This window comes from Muscardinus avellanarius (assembly GCF_963383645.1).
Source record: "Muscardinus avellanarius genome assembly, chromosome: 22".
Lineage (NCBI taxonomy): Eukaryota > Metazoa > Chordata > Mammalia > Rodentia > Gliridae > Muscardinus > Muscardinus avellanarius.
Genome location: NC_137808.1, coordinates 5570506 through 5588831, shown reverse-complemented (window position 1 = coordinate 5588831; position 18326 = coordinate 5570506). Strand labels below are relative to the sequence as shown.

The window sequence follows — 18326 nt, the reverse complement described above, 5'->3', positions numbered from 1 at the left end:
CGTTATCCCCACGCCGTGACCTCTGCGCCGGGGACCCGGCCGAGCGGACCCGCCCCCTCCGGGTCTGCCCGCCGCGCGCCTGCCTCCTCCGCTCCGGCCCGGAACTACGACTCCCAGCAGGCCGCGCGCTGGCCGGGCCGCTCTCCACAGCGGAAACTACATCTCCCAGAAGCCCCCACGCCGCGCAGGCGCGCCAGCGAGCCTTTGGCAACTTGGCGGCGGAAGCGCCTGGCTTCGGACTACATTTCCCAGGAGGCACCCGCGGCGCGCTGGCGTACAAAAGTTCGGTCCCCACGGGGCGGTAACTCGGCCGCAGGTCCCGCCTGGTCCTGGGTCCACGAGGATATTTGCAGCGCTTGGGTGGGCAAGTGGCCATCGGGTTCGGCGCTCCGGTCTTCTGCTCAGGTCCTAGCTGCGCAGAGCGAGGCGGCGGCGGCGAGCCGGGTCCCACCATGGCTGCGAACGTGAGTGTCTCCCCGGCTGCCCGGCCACACCCAGACTTCCCCATCACCCCGACCCGCCCCGGTCCTGGGGCTGCGCAGGGCCCTTTTGTGGTCCAACCCGCGCAGACGCGGCCCGGGACCTCCCTCCGCACGGCCGCGTCTGTGAGCCTTCCCGCAGCTCATCCGTCGGCTCGCCTCTCCCTATCCCGACTCCTTTTGACCTTATTCTTTGGGTACAGAGACTCACAAGGCGTCCCTTCCTCGCGCTGGGATCCATAGGCGCGCGGCTTCTCCACGCAGCCCCTCCTTGCATTCCCAGTCCCCGCCTGGGCCTTTGGGGTGCTGAATCTTGTGGAATTTGGGGGAGTCAGACAGTAAGTCAGAGAATGAATAGGTCCATCGGGAGGGCGGAGACGCCGAGGCCGCCCATTGGCGCTGTCCAGCAATAGACGACGTGAGCTCCCCACCCTAGGGGGAGTGTAAACCGAGAGTGTGATGCTGCAAATGGGCTCAGCCCGAGCGGGAGCAGAGGTGTTAGGATTCCAGGGAGAGAGATTGCCCTGCCGCTGCGCCTGCCCCTCCTTCTTCTTGGAGGCTTTGGGTAAGGGTCCTGGCTGAGCGTGGTTACTGCACAGCTGCTGGCCTCCTCTGGCTCCAGCCAGTCTTCCTTGGGAAACTTTCTATTTTAGCGCAACGTTCATTCAACGTACAAGCAGCACCGCGTACCAGGGTATTGGGTGTGGGAGAAGCTGGTGACTCACCACTTGCTGCTTCTGTGAAAGTGTTTCTGGAGCCCGCTGGGAGCATCGCCAGCCCCAGACACGCCCTCCCTCCTCTTTGGTGGGGAGGCCCAGTGGCCCTCCCCGGGCCTGTTACACTTGCTTTCCAGGCCCCACCTCTGTCCCCAAGTTACTGCTCTGCTTCCCACGTGTCCTGAGAGGCCAGGGTTTGTATCACTCACAACCCTAGCTATCTCTGCATGAAGTGCTGTTAGGTTAATAGACCAGCTGCCCCCTGCTCCCATCAGCACTATCATCATCTTTTAGGGATGGGGAATTTCCCAGAAGGCACCTGTCCAGGGTCTCTCAGGCAGCTTGGCATGCCAGGGCATGGAGTCAGGCAGGCCTGAGGGCAAATCCAGAGTCAGCTGTGTGGCCTTCGTCTTCCCTGAGTTTGTTTGGTCTTGTGGTGTTAAGGCAGGCAGCCTGCCACCAAGCCTGGTGCGTGGTAGATACTGAGTCACGGATGAAACAAAGTCACGGTCTAGCACAGAGGGTCCAGGTGGCAGAGACCATCTGGGTATGTTGGGATCTGACCCCTTCCCAGCCGAGGAACATAAATGCACTTGAGACTCCTCTGCTGCGGAACCTTGCTGGGCACACATTTTTGGCAGCTAGCGGGCTGGGTGTGGTAGAGAGAGGCAGCTGAAGTCAGCATCCCAACAGCTGTCCTGTGATGTGCCAGCTGTTAGTATCAAGCGAGTTAACAGGACCATAGCTTACCAGGTATGGCTGGGGGGATGTTGAGTTAAAATAGGGGGGCCAGCCGGGCGTGGTGGCGCACGCTTGTAATCCCCGCGCTTGGGAGGCAGAGACAGGAGGATCGCGCAGGTTCGAAGCCAGCTGCGCGCGCTTTCTCAGGAGACCCTGTTTCCAAATAAAAATGCAAAAAATAGGTCTGAGAGTGTAGCCCGGAGGTAGAAGGGCTTCCAGGAATCCCAGTACCACAAAAAATAAAATAAAATAAATAAAGTAAAATAAAATAAAATAGGGGGCCATGGATGTGCCCAAGGGGAGTCAATGCCTTCTTTTCTGAAAGAAGACAGTAAGCCAGACATTGAGGAACTGCCTTAGAGGCAGATGTCTTTCTTAACCACTGAGCCTTGGTTTTCTCATCTCTGAATGGGGTAGTGAGGGCACTCATCTCCTTGGGCTTCCCCGTGTGCCGGGGGCCATCTTGTGACAGTTGGTGGTCACCTCTTTGTCTTCAGTGACTACTGATATTTTTTCTTTTCTTCTCCTCTTCTTCTTCTTCTTCTTCTTCTTCTTCTTCTTCTTCTTCTTCTTTTTAAATATTACTGGGGATTGAACTCAGGGCCATTCTACCTCCGATCTACCCCTCCAGCTCTGTGTTTTGAAACAACTCTTTATTTTGAAACAGGTGTCACTAATTTGGGAAGGGCCTCACTAAGTACCTGAGGCTGGCCGCGAACCTGCGATCCTCCTGTCTCAGCCTCCCAAGTACAGAGATTACTAGCATGTGTCACCACGCCGGGTTCCACTGATGTTTCTGAACGGCATCACAAGTCAAGAGCATTTCTGGGTGCCGTAGACATTGGGTTTCTCGCAGGCCTGGGCTAGTGGTATTCAGGGACACTTAAGACATGGTATTTGTTCAGAGACTCTGACTCGACTCTCCTCTGACCCCCCAATGCCAGGAGGGGGCCTGGCTCAGTTGGAGCACCCATGTGGGAACCATTTTACATCCATGTGACCCACTGCCTGGGTGCCAGCCCTGGAATCCATCACAGAGAAACCTGATAACATTCCTGCTAGCCACCAACCACCCAGATGGTGCTGACCACTCCCTAGCCGAGCTGTCTAATAAGTAGGACCTTTGGTTTTTCCCACAACCCTCTGCGTTGGGTTCTTATCCCCATTTAACCAATGGAGAAATGGTGGGCACTGAAGGTTTTATACACATACCCAAGAGCCAGTGAGTTCTGTGTGATGGAACCAGAAATCACAGCCAGTCCTTCTGCCCTTCAAAGATGAGAGTACTGGGGATTGAACCTTGGGACATCTGCCTCCGGGCTATTAGCCCAGCCCTTTTCATTTTGAAGCAAGGTCTCAAGACCCTTGAGTTGCCCAGGGTCTCACTAAGTGACCGAGGCTGGCCTTGAACCAGTGATCCTCCTGTCTCAGCCTCCTAAGGACTGCGATTACAGGTCAGTTGGAGCCCCACCACACTTAGCTAAGATGACATACTCCAAGTCATGGCTCTTGGTCCTGACTGGCCCTGGAGTTTGAGGCCTGCCCAGAACCTGCCCAGACATGCCTGGCTGCCTCCTCTGCCCACAGGACTTCTACGACCCAGAACAACTCTTGCTTCTACACCATTGCCGTTGCGCCCACAGTTTCCCTGCTAGGGATGCTCCCCCCCCCCCCGCCCGGGGCCTGCCTCTGACACCCCTCAGTGCCTCTAGCGAGTCTCCCCTGATGCCTCAGGTGGCAGGTGGGCTCCAGCACTGGGCCTGCCTCCCTCATTACACGCTCAGATTGACCTCCTGCTGCCGACGTGGCTAAGACCTGATGCCCTCAACACTTGCAAAATGTAATTGAAACACACCTCTAGGCCGGGCGTGGTGGCGCACACTTGTAATCCCAGCATTCGGGAAGCTGAGACCAGAGGATCGCGGTTTGCAGACAGCCTCAACTACTTAGTGAGGCCCTCTGCAATTCAGTGAGACCCTATTTCAAAATAAAGAATAAGCTGGGCGTGGTGGCACACACTGGTAATCCCAGTGCTTGGGAGGCTGAGACAGGAGGATCATACAGGTTCAAAGCCAGCCTTAGCAACTTAGTGAGGCTCTCAGCAACTTAGTGAGACCCTGTTTCCAAATAAAATATAAAATAGGGCTGGGACTACAGCCCAGAGATAGAAAGCCTCTGGGCTCAGCCCCCAGCAGCATAAATAAATAAATAAATAAATAAATAAATAAATAAATGAATAAAGCTGGACATTGTGGTGCACACTTGTAATCCCCATGCTTGGGAGGCTGAGAGAGGAGAATCACGCAGGTTCGAAGCCAGCCTCAGCTACTTAGTGAGGCTCTCAGCAACTTAGTGAGACCCTGTTTCCAAATAAAATATAAAATAGGTCTGGGAGTGTAGCCCAGAGGTAGAAGGCCCCTGGGTTCCAACCCCCATATCACACACAAAAAAAAAGAATAAAAATTAGGGCAGGGATGTAGCTCAGATGTCAAATGCACCTGGGTTTCATCCCCAGACCTGCAAAAAAAAACAAACAAAAAAAAAACCCTGAGCCAGGCGTGGTGGCGCATGCTTATAATCCCAGCATTTGGGAGACTGAGACAGTAGGATTGTGGTTTGAGACCAGCCTCAGCTACTCTGCAAGTCAGTGAGACCCTGATTCAAAATAAAAAATAAAAAAATAGGGTTGGGGGTGTAGGTTGGAGGAAGAATGCCCCCGGGTTCCATCCCTAGTACCGCAAAAAAAAAAAAAAAAAAAAAAAAACCAAAACAACTAAGATCTGCTTTGCCAAATAGTTTGGAAGTTAAACATGTCCCTGTGATCCAGTAAGCCCACAGCTGGTCCAGTCCTTCCATGTCCAAGGGGAATTGGCTCCAGGACCACCTCCCCGAAACCAAAATCACTGTCAAAACCTCCCTCGTCGCACCCTTTGTGTTTGTACGATTTTACTGTATATAAGTAAAACTGAGTGTAAGCAGTCACAGTCAAGCCAACTTCCATTCCGGTTTTTAAAATACGCTTTTTATTCAGTATTCTACTACAGGTTCCAGGCGAGAACATGTCAAAGTCACCTCCCAGCCGGGCTTCCTGGAGCGGCTGAGTGAGACCTCGGGTGGGATGTTTGTGGGACTCGTGACCTTCCTGCTGTCCTTCTACTTGATTTTCACCAACGAGGTAAGACGTCCGGGTCTTTTGTGCGGTGCAGGGGTCCTCAGAGCGCCAGGGAACAGAGTCTATGATCCAGAGGCTGGATGTGGAAGTAAAGGGCATAGGTTTTACCAACAAGAAAGAAGACTGACGAGCCAGCTGGAATTCTTTGTGTGACCACCTCTGTGCTGATAAAAGCTGGAAGGGGAAATGGATCGGATCACACAGCTGCAAATGCTTTCGGCATGGCAGAACCTCGGCGTTCATGCTGGGTCACCACGAATCTCCCTTTCTTCATCTCTTGCCTGTTTTTCTTGGGTAGGGTCTTCCTTGGGCAGGGTGGCAAAGGTGGCCCCAGAAACTTCAGGCTTACATCCAAGTAGCTTCAAGAGCCTAGAGAAGCCAGGCATGGTGGCTGCCACTTATAATCCCAGCATTCGGGAGGCTGAGACAGGAGGATCGCGGTTCATGGCCAGCCTCGGCTACTGAGTGAGGCCCTTTGTAACCCAGTGAGACCCTGTTTCCGAGTAAAGAATAAAAGCCGGGCGTGGTGGCGCACGCTTGTAATCCCTGCACTTGGGAGGCTGAGACAGGAGGATCGCACAAGTTCAAAGCCAGCTTCAGCTACTGAGTGAGGCTCTCAGCAACTTAGTGAGACCCTGTTTCCAAATAAAATACAAAACAGGTCTGAGAGTGTATACCAAAGGTAGAAAGCCTCTGGGTTCCATCCCCAGCACCACAAAAATAAATAAATAAATAAAATAAAGAATAAAGAATAAAAAGCCAGGCTTGGTGGTGCATGCTTGTAATCCCGGCATTTGGGAGGCTGAGACAGGAGGATCACGGTTTGTGGACAGCCTCAGCTACTTAGTGAGGCCCTCTGCAACTTAGTGAGATTTCGTTTCAGTAAAGAAAAATAGGGCTGGGAGTGTAGCTCATAGGAAGAATGCCCCTGGGTTCCATACCCAGTACTGCAAAAAAAAAAAAAAAAAAAGTAAAAAGTAAAAAAGTAAAGAATTAAAACTAGGGATGGGCCAGGCATGGTGGCGCATGCTTGCATTCCCAGTGCTTGGGAGGCTGAGACAGGAGGATCGCACAGGTTCGAAGCCAGGCTTAGCTACTTAGTGAGGCTCTCAGCAACTTAGTGAGACCCTGTTTCCAAATAAAATATAAAATAGGTCTGGGAGTACAGCCCGGAGGTAGAAAAGCCCCTGGGTTCCCTCCCCAGTACCACAAAAATTAAAAAAAAAAAAAGAAAAACGAAAGATCCTACAGAAAAGAGGAACCACCGCTCTCTAAATGAATTTAGCATAGCCGGGCGTGGTGGCGCACGCTTGTAATCCCTCCGCTTGGGAGTCTGAGACAGGAGGATTACACAGGTTCGAAACCAGCCTCAGCTGGCTTAAGAGACCCTGTTTGCAAATAAAAAATATAAAATAGGTGCCCCTAGGTTCTATCCCCAGTTCCATCAAAATAATAATAATAATAGTAATAATAATAATAGTAGTAGTAGTAATAATAGTCATAATAATAATTGAATTGAGCAGAAGTTGCGGAGCGATCTCTCAGGGCCCTGGTTTGGGTCTCAGCCCTCTGAGCCAGTGCTTGAGGCCTGGGTCACGTGACTTGGGGAGCAGTTCACATCAGCCAGTGTCAACTAGAGGAGAGTCAATGCAGAAGGAAACGGGAAAGGTTGGAGGGCGGCAGAAACCCCCGAGCTGTTCCCTGCCTGAGGACAGGTGGGGACCAGTGGGTGGTGGGAGCAGTGTCCCCGCAGGCAGGACTCCCGGGTCCAGTTCTGCGTCCCTCAGTTGCCAGGCCTCGGTTGGCCAAGGGGAGAACGCTGTGTCTCGGCGCTCCCGGAGGCGCACCCTGCCCCGACACACCGCAGCAAGCAGGACGATGTCTAGCCAACCTGAGGCGCAATCCTTGTTCACAGGGCCGCGCACTGAAGACGGCCACCTTGCTGGCAGAGGGCCTCTCGCTCGTGGTGTCCCCTGACAGCATCCACAGCGTGGCTCCAGAGAATGAAGGGAGGCTGGTGCACATCATCGGGGCCCTGCGGACGTCTAAGGTGGGTGTTGTGGTGGTCGCTGACCCGCCAGAGGCTCAGGACCTTGGAGACAGACGTGTGGGTGATTTCCCACTGCCGTGTTCACCTGTCACTTTTCAGTATAAAATGGGAACGATAGCCGGGCGTGGTGGTTCACGCTTGTAATCCCAACATTCAGGAGGCTGAGACAGGAAGATTATGATTCGCGGACAGCCTCCGCTACTTAGTGAGGCCCTTTGCTATTCAGTGAGACCCTGTTTCCGGAGGCTGAGACAGGAGGATCTCAGGTTCAGAGCCAGCCTCAGCTCCTTCATGAGGCCCTCTGCAACTCAGTGACCTGTTTCAAAGTAAAGAATAAAAAATAGAAGCCTGACGTGGTGATGTACGCTTGTAATCCCAGCATTCGGGAGGCTGAGACAGGAGGATCGGGGTTCAAGGACAGCCTCAGTTACCTAGTGAGGCCCTTTGCAACTCAGTGAGACTCTGTTTCAAAATAAAGAATAAAAATAGGGCTGGGGGTGTAGCTTAGAGGTAGAATGCCCCTGGGTTCCACCCCCAGTACTGCAAAAAAAAAAAAAAAAAAAAAGAATAAATGAATAAATAAATAAATGTTAAAAACTTAAGACAGGCTGGACATGGTGGCACACATCTGTAATCTAAGTATTTGGGAGGCTGAGACAAGAGGATCACAGGTTTGAGACCAGCATGTCATACCTTAGACCCTGTTTCAAAATAAAAAGGGCTGAGGGTGTAGCTTAGAGGTAGAAACCCCCTGGGTTCACTCCTCAATGCTGCAAAACAAAACAACGGGAAAGAACTTGGGGCGAGCAGCCCCGCGCAGGTCGGCGCTCCACGCGAAGCAGCTGTAAACCCGCTCCATTCTTCCTCATTCTCTGTATTTCTCTTCCAGTCTGGCTTCCCCCGAGCCGGGAATTGTGGGCCGGTGCGGAGCCCTCACTTCATTTCTTTGGTTTGTTTGATTCTTTTTGAAGCTCTTGTCTGATCCAAACTACGGGGTCCACCTTCCGGCCGTGAAACTGCGGAGACACGTGGAGATGTACCAGTGGGTGGAGACGGAAGAGTCCAGGTGAGGGGCCAGGGGTGAGGGTTCAGCTGAGGGCAAAGGCATTGGGGTAGATGCAGCGGATTTTACGTGGACTCCTCTGAAGTCCAAAGTGTAGGACTTCTCCCATCATAAAAATGGCAAATTGTCCCCAAGTTAACAACCAGTGATCAGAGGTGGCAAAATCTACTGCATAATGGCGCAAAGGAGAAAAAGGGAGCTGGGTGTGGTGGCACACCCTTGTAATCCCAGCATTTGGGAGGCTGAGACAGGAAAACCACGGTTCATGGCCAGCCTCAGCTACTTAGTGAGGCCCTTTGCAACTCAGTGAGACCCTGTTTCAAAATAAAAAATCGGGCTGGGGGTGTTGCTCGGAGGTAGAATGCCCCTGGGTTCCATCCCCAGTACCGAAGGAAGGAAGGAAGGAAGAAAGAAAGAAAGAAAGAAAGAAAGAAAGAAAGAAAGGGAGGGAGAGAGGGAAGGAGGGAAGGAAGGAAGGAAGGAAGAAGGAAAGGGGAATCCAGATTGGGGGGCGCACACCTGTAATCCCGGTACTTGGGAGGCTGAGACAGGAAGACCGCAGGTTGCAGGGCAGCCTCAGCAACTTAGGTGGCCCTCAGCAACTTAGCGAGACCCTACTTTAAAATCAAAATGAACAGAGGGCTGGGAGTGGAGCTCGGAGGTAGAACATCTCTGGATTGATCGGCTAGGGCCCTCGTCTGGGACATCAAGCGATGCTCAGGCTTGAGACGTGACTGGATCCAGGCTTCACGTGGTGTCCTCAGCATCGAGTGGGCTCTGCCGTTGCTGGTCTCTGTACCCAGCTTTCCTGCGTGGGCCCCGTCTCTCCCATCCTGGCAGGGGTGGGCTTCTCGCTCGTATCCTATCAGGAGCTCCCAGGCTGGGTCCTGTCTCAGCCACCCATATGCTAGGATTATAAGTGTGTGCCACTGGTCAGGGGCTACTTGGTAACAAGGGTGAGCTGAGCCCGCCCCAAACACGTGCTGTGAGGGAGAGGCGGGGCAGCTTCAGAGGGCCCCCAGGGCTGCCCTGGAGCAGCAGCAGCCAGCTCAGTGGTGTTAAGTCAGTCCGGCCAGAGAAAGCACCTTCCTCTCCTCTGGCCCTCAAGGAACAGAGCCGGCTCTGTGCCCAAGGTGAGCGCCCACTCTCTGGGCCGGTGCCCAAGAGGCTTCTGCCATGTTTAGAAGTGTGACCCTGTAGGCCAGAGGTCACGCTGTCTGGGAATACCTGGATTCCACGATGCCTCGTGGCGGCAAGGCTGACTCCAGGCCGGGCTGTGTTTACTCTGCAGAGACTACCAGGAGGAGGGGCAGGCGAAGACGGAGACGAAGTACTCCTACAGTGAGTACTGCATTGGCCTGAGACGGAGGCGGGGCGGGGGCAGAGCCGCAGGAAGCTGGGGGGCACTCCGTGGAGCCCTGCATGCCCTCTCTCCCACCGGGGAGGCCTCAGGAGCGCTCCTCCGGGCCCCCAGGTGTCACGGGCTGTTGAAAGGACCTCGGCTACGGGGCCTCTTTCACCATGATTCTGAGTTACTCCCTCTCCCCGAGCAGACACTGAGTGGAGGTCGGAAATTGTCAACAGCAGAAACTTTGACCGAGAGATTGGCCACAAAAACCCCAGGTGAGAGCTGGGCCCGAGAGCCGGGCGTGATGGCACACGCTTGTAACCCCAGCATTTGGGAGGCTGAGATGGGAGGATAGCAGGTTCATGGCCAGCCTCAGCTACTTAGTGAGGCCCTTTGGACTCAGTGAGACCCTGTTCCAAAATAATGAATAAAAACGAGAGCTAGGGGTATAGCTCAGAGGTAGAATGCCCCTGAGTTCCATCCCCAGTACCCCCCAAAAATAAAAAAAATAAATATCTGGGCGTGGTGGTGAACACTTGTAATCCCCATACTTGGGAGGCTGAGTCAGGAGGATTGTGGTTTGGGGAAAGCCTCAGCTACTTAGTGAGGCCTTTGCAACTCAGTGAGACCCGTTTCAAAATAAAGAATAAAGCCAGACTTGGTGGCGCACACTTGTAATCCCAGCATTCGGGAGGCTGAGACAGGATTGTGCAGGTTCGAAGCTAGCCTCAGATACTTAGTGAGGCCCTTTACAACTCAGTGAGACCCTGTTTCAAAATAAAGAATTAAAAAAAAAATAATGCTGGGGGTGTCGCTGGGAGGTAGAATGCGCCTGGGTTCCATCCCCAGTACCAAAAAATAAAATAAAATAAAAAACTGGGTTAGGGGTGCTGCTCGAAAGTAGACTGCATCCTCGGTTCTGGAAAAAAAAAAAGAGCTGGGCCCGAGCGTCCGCACAGCCAGCCGCTGGGAGAGCCCAGCCTCGGCTCCTTCATCTGAGTGAGACATCGCGTTAACTCTGGGCGCTGCAGCGTGTGAGTTTGAGATCAAGCCGTGTTCTGGGCACCGGGTACAAAGAGCAAGATCTGAAACAAGCAGGTCTCCCTGTGGGGCCGGAACCAAGGACAGTGCAGGAAGCACTGGGCGATGGCGGGCCGCCCGGGCTGTCGGGAGCACGCAGAGCATTGGGGCTGTGCCTCCTGGGGGGCAGCGGAGGGGCTAGCTCAGGGCGTGGGGTGAGCACTGCTGGGACCTGGGCGCTGTGCAGCAATGGCCACGGCCCCGTCAGGAAGATGCTCAGGGTTTGGATGGCCGTGAGGCTGGGGGGATACAGGGAGGGGTAGGAATTCCAGGAGAGATCCAGCGGACTGGTGGGCGGGGTGCGATGCTCTGGGCGGCTGGGAGCAGGGGCCCAGGGGTGGTGAAGGTAGCCTGTCTTATGCCCAGGCTCGACTTGTCGGAGCGCCCCTAGCTGGGGACCCTGTCTAGCACAGACCACCCCCAGGGATGTAGACGGCTCCCCACCTGGTGCCCCGCACTGACAGCTTCCCGTCTCCCACAGTGCCATGGCCGTGGAGTCCTTCACGGCGACAGCGCCCTTTGTCCAAATCGGCAGGTTTTTCCTTTCGGCAGGTAAGTCTCAGCCCCTCCCGATGAGCTGGTGGCGGCCCGGAGGCCCTGTTCCTCTCGGCCCCCTTCTGGGGGCTGGAGGCATCAGCCACACCTCAGCGTTCTGCTTTGGGCTGGGGCCGGAGGGTAGGCAAGTCCCCAAGGGTGAGGACTCTTGGGGCGTGGAGCCCCCCTCTGAGCCAGCCAGGTTCCTCTGGAGCCCGGGTCGACCTGAGAGCAGCTGCAGGCACCGGTCCCCATCCTGCTGCTGCGCCTGCCCATAGTGCCGGGCGACGAGAGCCCGCCTCGGGCAGCTCAGGCCCTCGGTGGCCACGCGGCCATGCTCGCCCTCTCTGGCTCCCTGCGGTGCCTCAGAGGTTCACCAGTTGGCCAGCCCGGTGCCAGGCAGGTGGCACAGCCCATATCCCTCCAGTGACCCCATACGGAGGCTGCTAAGGATAAGGCGGCACCATCAGCCGCAGCAAACCTGGGACTGTCCCTGGCCTGGCCAGTAGAGAGGACAGAGGACACTTGGGGCCCAAAGCAAGGGGCGAGGCTGGGTACCTGGGCTCACCCTGCCGCCGTATCCGCCGCGAGGGGTGGGCGATGTAAGCAGAGTGGGATGGTTAAAGCGCCATGGCCATTCTCAGCAGCTCGGTGGGGAGAGAGCACGGGAAGCTTTCCTGGAGGAGATGGTGCCTGGGGTGGGGCTGACCTGGGGCACAGGGGCGCTCTGGAAGAGATGGGGTCAGAAGAGGAGGCTGCGGGCTAGGGGCTGTGTGCAAAGGCCCCGGGGTGGGGCTTGGCGGTGAGGGCCGCAGTAAGGTGCCGGGCCGCTGGGCTTGCAGATGGGGTCCTCAGTGGGTACCGAGCTTTCTAAGCCCTGTGCCTCTCTCAGGCCTCATTGACAAAATCGACAACTTCAAGCCACTGAGCCTGAACAGGCTGGAGGACCCTCATGTGGACATCATTCGCCGGGGAGACTTTTTCTACCACAGTGAAAACCCCAAATACCCGGAGGTACGGGAGAGGCGAGGGTGGGCGGCCGGCAGAGACCAGGCCTTGGGGAGCGTCCCCAGGCACCGCACCCCTGGTCCGCCAGGTCCCGTTCGGTGGAACCCGTGGCTGCCCTTGGCAGATGGAGTCGGAGGGGGAGAGGCCTCGAGGTGACCAGCTGCCCTGGGCCCCAGCGTAGGGGTGGGCGACAGTGAGCTGCCCGGGGTTTGATGGTGTCACGGCCCTAGGCCAGGCTGGCCCCTTCCCGACTCGGCCTCCCCACCCCTCTTTCACCCCCAGGTTGGAGACCTGCGCGTGTCCTTTTCCTACGCAGGACTGAGCAACGACGACCCTGACCTGGGCCCCGCTCACGTGGTAACCTGGCTTCCCCCGGGGTAGACGCCAAGTCGGGGCTCCCCGGGCACAGCCCCCCGGGAGAATGTCCCCCTCAGATGTCCACAACTCCCAGACTCAGGACTGTAGAAGGCTCTCAATTGTGCCTCATGAGCACCATTGCAATCCCACTGAGCCCTTCCCTATCTTGTCTTTTATCTGTAAATACTTGGTCTTGGTTCCTGACCCCCACGTGAGGCAGGACACTATTGTACCCTCAGCCACAGAAACCCTGGGCTGGACCCAGGAAGGCGGCAGGACAGGTAGCCCAGGTGAGTGAGGAGACGCCGGTGACCGGGGCTGGGCCCGGTGGCTGTGTGCCGCGTTGCCCAGTGGATGCCCATTGGGGCAGCCATCCCAGGACAGCCCGGCCCTGCTCTGCCCAACACCTGCGTCTGCCCGAGGTCTTGGAGCGCATGGTGGAAGAAGGGGAAGGAAACCCCGGGGTCTCTTCCTGGAGTCCTGGGGAGAGGCCAGGGCCCCTCTGGTTACCCTCCTCAGCTCTAGCACTAACTCCTCTGGCCAGGTCACCGTGATCGCCCGGCAGCGGGGCGACCAGCTCGTGCCGTACTCCACCAAGTCCGGGGAAACCCTGCTGCTCCTACATCACGGGGACTTCTCGGCAGAGGTGAGTGCCGCCACCCGCCCCGTGACAGGCACATTGTCCTGCCCTCCTCTCGGTGGCCATTTCAGAATTCCCACCATCCGAGGTCCTAGCCAGTGCAGTGCAGCAAGAAACAGAAACAGAAGGACTGAAAGCCTCAGAAGGACTGAGGACGCAGTGTTTCAGAGGGAAGGCCACTCTACCGTAACGGACTTCTGGCAGCCCGGTTTCTGCGGTGGCCAGGGACCCTCTGATGTGCCAAGGTGCACACGAACAGAAGGGTCACCTGTAGAAGAATCGGGTTGGTCTGGGGTTCAGACAGGAAGGGGGTCACCCCTTCGCGGTGCCCTGGAGTGCAGTGTGGGCCGCAGGGGTGCTCCGGAGGGGAGGTGTCGTCGCCTCCTCTGAGGGCATCGGGAACAACGAAGGGTCTGAGCCAGAGCATCCGAGCCAGGTGGGTGAGGGCAGGTGCCCCTCCGCAGGTCCCCACAGCCATTTGGGTCCCCCTTCTCTGTCTGAAAATGGGGAGGTCGCGCCTCCCCAGGGCCTCAGGGAGGATGCAGAGCTGTGCTGAGCTGACTGGCCTTAGGAGTCTTGGAAGGGTGAAGGCAGCCGCAGGGCCTCGGCCGCCACTGTCCACCCATCCCTGCTGCCTCCTGCCCCTCCCAGCGCTTGTACCTGGCCAGGGAGGGTGTGGTAGGCGGGGCACAGGAACAGGTTACCAGCGGCAGGGTGGGGCGGCCTCCTCCCAGCCCGGTGGGCCATGAGTCACCCTCGGAACTTGCTAAAATTAGGGAGTTTTCTACAGCCAGGCCCGTGCAGGCCTGGCCTATGCCCCCGGCTCTCACGCAGCCCTGGCTCCCAGCCTTCTCAGAGCTGCCCCCGAGAGGGAAGGTGGGGTTCTCGGCCTTCTCGGAGCTTCCCCGAGAGGGGAGAGGGGAGGTGGGGCTCGTGGCCCCCCCGACTGCAGGTGGGGGCGCTTCCTCCTCCTCAGCCCCAGCCCCGTGCAGCTCAACTGTCCCCACCCGGCTTCCCCACAACACCAGGGCTCTGCCAAGTAGGAGGAGAGCCCTGAGCCAGGCAGAGCGCGGCCTGAGGAGAACCCCGGGCCTGTAGGGCAGTGTGCCCGGCTCCACCCGGGGCAGGGTGGACATTACACACGGCCTCAGCCTGTGTAGAATGAATATCTTAAAAAAGGGTATTATTGCCGGGTGTGGTGGCACACGCTTGTAATCCCCGCGCTTGGGAGGCAGAGACAGGAGGATCGCGCAGGTTCGAAGCCAGCCTCAAATACTTAGTGAGGCTCTCAGCAACTTAGTGAGACCCTGTTTCCAAATAAAGCATAAAATAGGTCTGGGAGTATAGCCCGGAGGTAGAAAGCCCCTGGGTTCTACCCCCAATAACACCAAAAATTAAAAACTGGCTGGGATGTAACCCAGTGGTAGAGTGCCCTGGTTTCAACCCCATGCACTACTAAAGAATCAAGGGTCGTGCTTCAGTGTGAAGGAGAGTGGCATTTATCCCAAGCGCCAGCGCTGCCCTCTGAGTCCTGACACCCGCCTCTCCCTGTCTTCCAGGAGGTGTTTCGTCGAGAACAAAAGAGCAACTCCATGAAGACCTGGGGCCTGCGGGCCGCCGGCTGGATGGCCATGTTCATGGGTATCAACCTCATGACACGGATCCTCTACACCCTGGGTAGGTGTGGAGAGGGGCTGGGGGTGCAGCAGCGCCTGCCCGCCCCCGTGCCGCCCCGCGCTTGGCACAGCACCCTGCCAGAGCCTCGGCCTACTCTGTGTCCTCATCTGTAGCTTTGGAATGAGTGAGCAGAGGAAGGCAGGGGAGGGAGGAGCAGGTGCTTCCGTGACCCAAAGGTCTGGTCCTGCTCCATCACTCCTTCCATGGCCCACAACTGGAGTCGTGGCGAGGCGGTGGCGCCCCTGGAGCAGCTGGCTGCTGTCAGCTCTGGATACTCAGCCTGGGCGCACTGCCTTGGAGTTTCGTGATGTGTGTGGCAAAGAAGCACACAATGGCTGCCGCGCTTCCCCCCTCGCTCCAGGGCCGAGCGAGGCTCAGGACAGCCGGCAAGTTGGGAGTGGAAGGAGGGCGTGGCCTGCTCCCTTGGCCTGGGTTGGCACCCCAGCTCGGTTTGAGTGCCTGGGGTGTGGAGTCCGTTGTTGGCTCAGGAAAGAGGTTCCTCCGGGGATTTTGCATCCAAACCTTTACCCCAGTGCGTGCCGGTGCAGCCTTCTCTGAGCGCAACAGAAATCCTCGCCCCACTTACAAGTTAGGGAAAGGTCTGGCTGTGGCACATCCCAGAACGTCAGAGTTGGAAAACCGCCTCCCTCTCTCCCGGGGGTGGGGGGGGGGTGTCCTCTGGGGCTTTCTTTGCACAGCTCAGTTGTGCTCCAAAGACCATCTACTTCAGCCGGGCATGGTGGCGCAGGTTTGTAATCCCAGCGCTTGGGAGGCTGTCAACAGGAGGATTGCACAGGTTCGAAGCCAGCCTCAGCTACTGAGTGAGGCTCTCAGTGACTTAGTGAGACCCGGTTTTAAAATAAAATATAAAATAGGGCTAGGAGTATAGCCCGGAGGTAGAAAGCCCCTGGGTTCCACCCCCAGTAACACACACAAAAAAATTAAAGACCATCTACTTCTTGGGTACATTAGGAGAGATCAGATTTTTTTTTTTTTTTTTTTTTTTTGGTGGTGGTACTGGGGATGGAAGCTAGGGGCTTTCTACCTTCAAGTTACCCAAGTTACACCCCCAGCCCTATTCTTTTTTTTTGGTGGAACTAGGGGTGGAACCCAGGGGCTTTTCTACCTCCGGGCTATACTCCCAGACCTATTTTATACTTTATTTGGAAACAGGGTCTCACTAAGTTGCTGAGGGCCTCACTAAGTAGCTGAGGCTGGCTATGAACCTGTGCGATCCTCCTGTCTCCCAAATACCGGGATGACAAGTGTGCGCCACCACGCCCGGCTTGAGATCAGAATTTAAACAAAGCCACCTCGGCTCTGTGACCATAGGCCCGGTCCTCTCTGGCGCCTCAGTTCCCATACCTTCTGTATGCTGCCCTGCTCTGGAGTTGGGCTCTGTGATGCCGATCCTTCTACCTGTGGGATTCTGGTGTTCAGGACCAACGCGGAGCGCGGTGGCCCCGCGGGAGCCGCAGCAGGAGGCGCACGTGCCTCCTGTCTCCATCACCAACCACCAAGCTCTCGCCGCCTGCCGGCACCGGGCAGAGCTGTGAGCAGGACCGACGAGGCCGCATCCTCCTCGGCTTGGCGCAGTGGCTTGGCTCAGACTCTGCCGGCAACCTGAGGCACAGGCCCTGGCTTTGTGAGCATACAGGAAATGATATTTGCCGGTGTTACAGGAAAATGTCTTTATATTGACCTCAGACTGAGGCAGCATGGAGTCGTAGGTTTACACAGTGCTCCCACGTCTCCTCCTCTGCGACTGGGAAGCGCAGGTGGATCAGAAGGGGCGCCCACCTGCACAGCTCCAGCGCAGATCCGAGGCAGTGTGAGGCTGTTTGCCCTCTGCCCGGCTGATGGTCCTCTCCGTAGGTGGCATCAAGGGCCCGTCCGCTTGCAGAGGCAGGAGTGTGGCGGGCGCATGGCGGGCCCAGAGCCTCACGCCTTTCTTTTCCCCACAGTGGACTGGTTTCCCGTCTTCCGGGACCTGGTCAACATCGGCCTGAAAGCCTTTGCCTTCTGCGTGGCCACCTCGCTGACCCTGCTGACCGTGGCTGCTGGCTGGTTCTTCTACCGGCCCCTCTGGGCGCTCCTCATCAGCTGCCTGGCCCTGGTGCCCATCATCATCGCCCGGACCCGGGTGCCAGTCAAAAAGCTGGAGTGAAGGCCGCCCTGGCACCTTGCGTGACCTCAGGGTCTGGGCCACCTGCGCACCGGGTGCGTTTTGGACTCTGCGCTCCTTCTCTCTCCAGAAGGGGCCAGACGTAGCAGCGTGCACATCATCAGGTCTGGTGTTCCTCTGTTTGCTTCTTTCCCGCCTTTTCCTCCCAGTAAGCAGCTTTGGTGGTCAGGAGTGGCGCGGGGACGGCGACCCATCGAGCATCGTCCTGTTATTCCTTCTGTTCTCTTGGGACTGAGTGGGTGTGCCAGAGCGGCCACAACCGCCAGCGGCACCCATGACCCTCAGGCAGCCTCACAGCGAGGCTGCCCTGGATCTCCCAGACACACCTGGGCCTGAGCAGCCGGTGCCGCCAAAACCAAGGCTGCGGGCAGAACTCGCTTGGGCACTTAAAAAAAAAAAAACACTGAAGAGATCATGATGAAAAAGAAATGAACAGTTGGACAGTTCTTGGTTTTTATGTTTATCTTATGGTCTAGAAGCAATCTTTCTAGTGTACTAGAAACGGGACCTCCAAAGGGCCTATTTTTCTTTGTCCTTTCGCTTCATGTATACCTTCCTATCCCAAGGAGCTAAGATTAAAAACAAAATTTTAAGAGACCTCCTGGATGATCAACCTTTCACACTGTTACCGAAAACACCTTTAACTCCGTCAACTGAGATTAACTCAGATCACAGAAAGGGGTTAAAAGGGGGTAACTTTTTTTTTAAAGATACCTTGGATCACTGAGCAGTTCCTAGTTGCTTTTGAAACATGTTAGCAAAGCAATTTTTTTTTTTCACTCCATGAGGAGACAGAGCAGCTCAACAAGGCCCCGGGAAGAATTTCCTTTCATCCTTTGGCATCAGAAACTGACTGTTCAGTTGAAGCTGGTTCTGAACTTTCTGGTCAACCATTAAAGCGGTTGGCAGCTTTGTGTCGAGTAGGCTCCCTCGTGCTGACCCCAGTCACCCAACACCAAGGATCAGAGGATGAAGACTCGCTCCAGGATGCCCACGCCGGCCCTGTCCTCCCGTGAATGCTTCCAACATGGGCGCCCCAGCCTCAAGCAGCTGCTCCTGAGTGGCTTTTGTGCGTCTCTAGCTTTACCTGCCCAGCTTTACCCACAATTTCGGAATTTCCCAACTACTGTTACACCCCTTAAAATATGTTGTAACCTTCATGTGTTAACTCTGTGCATCCTTTATCTTGCTTATACTAGTGGGATGGGTTTGCCTGTGCTGGGAGTGGTTGCTTGGCAACAAGGTAGGAATTTGGTAGCTGAATAAGGGGCAGGAC

General features: G+C 56.2%; 1 protein-coding gene across 1 annotated transcript; it reads left to right on the top strand.

Annotated features, from left to right (window-relative positions):
• Window positions 1-452: 452 nt before the first annotated feature.
• Window positions 453-17032, top strand: TMEM43 (transmembrane protein 43; the record flags this gene model as incomplete). Its single annotated transcript, XM_080718047.1, has 12 exons — window positions 453-542; window positions 4968-5111; window positions 7024-7158; window positions 8130-8224; window positions 9513-9562; window positions 9775-9844; window positions 11131-11201; window positions 12076-12197; window positions 12474-12548; window positions 13093-13194; window positions 14748-14865; window positions 16830-17032. 12 exons carry the CDS (start codon window positions 453-455, stop codon window positions 17030-17032), a joined length of 1275 nt encoding a protein of 424 aa, XP_080574173.1.
• Window positions 17033-18326: the final 1294 nt, after the last annotated feature.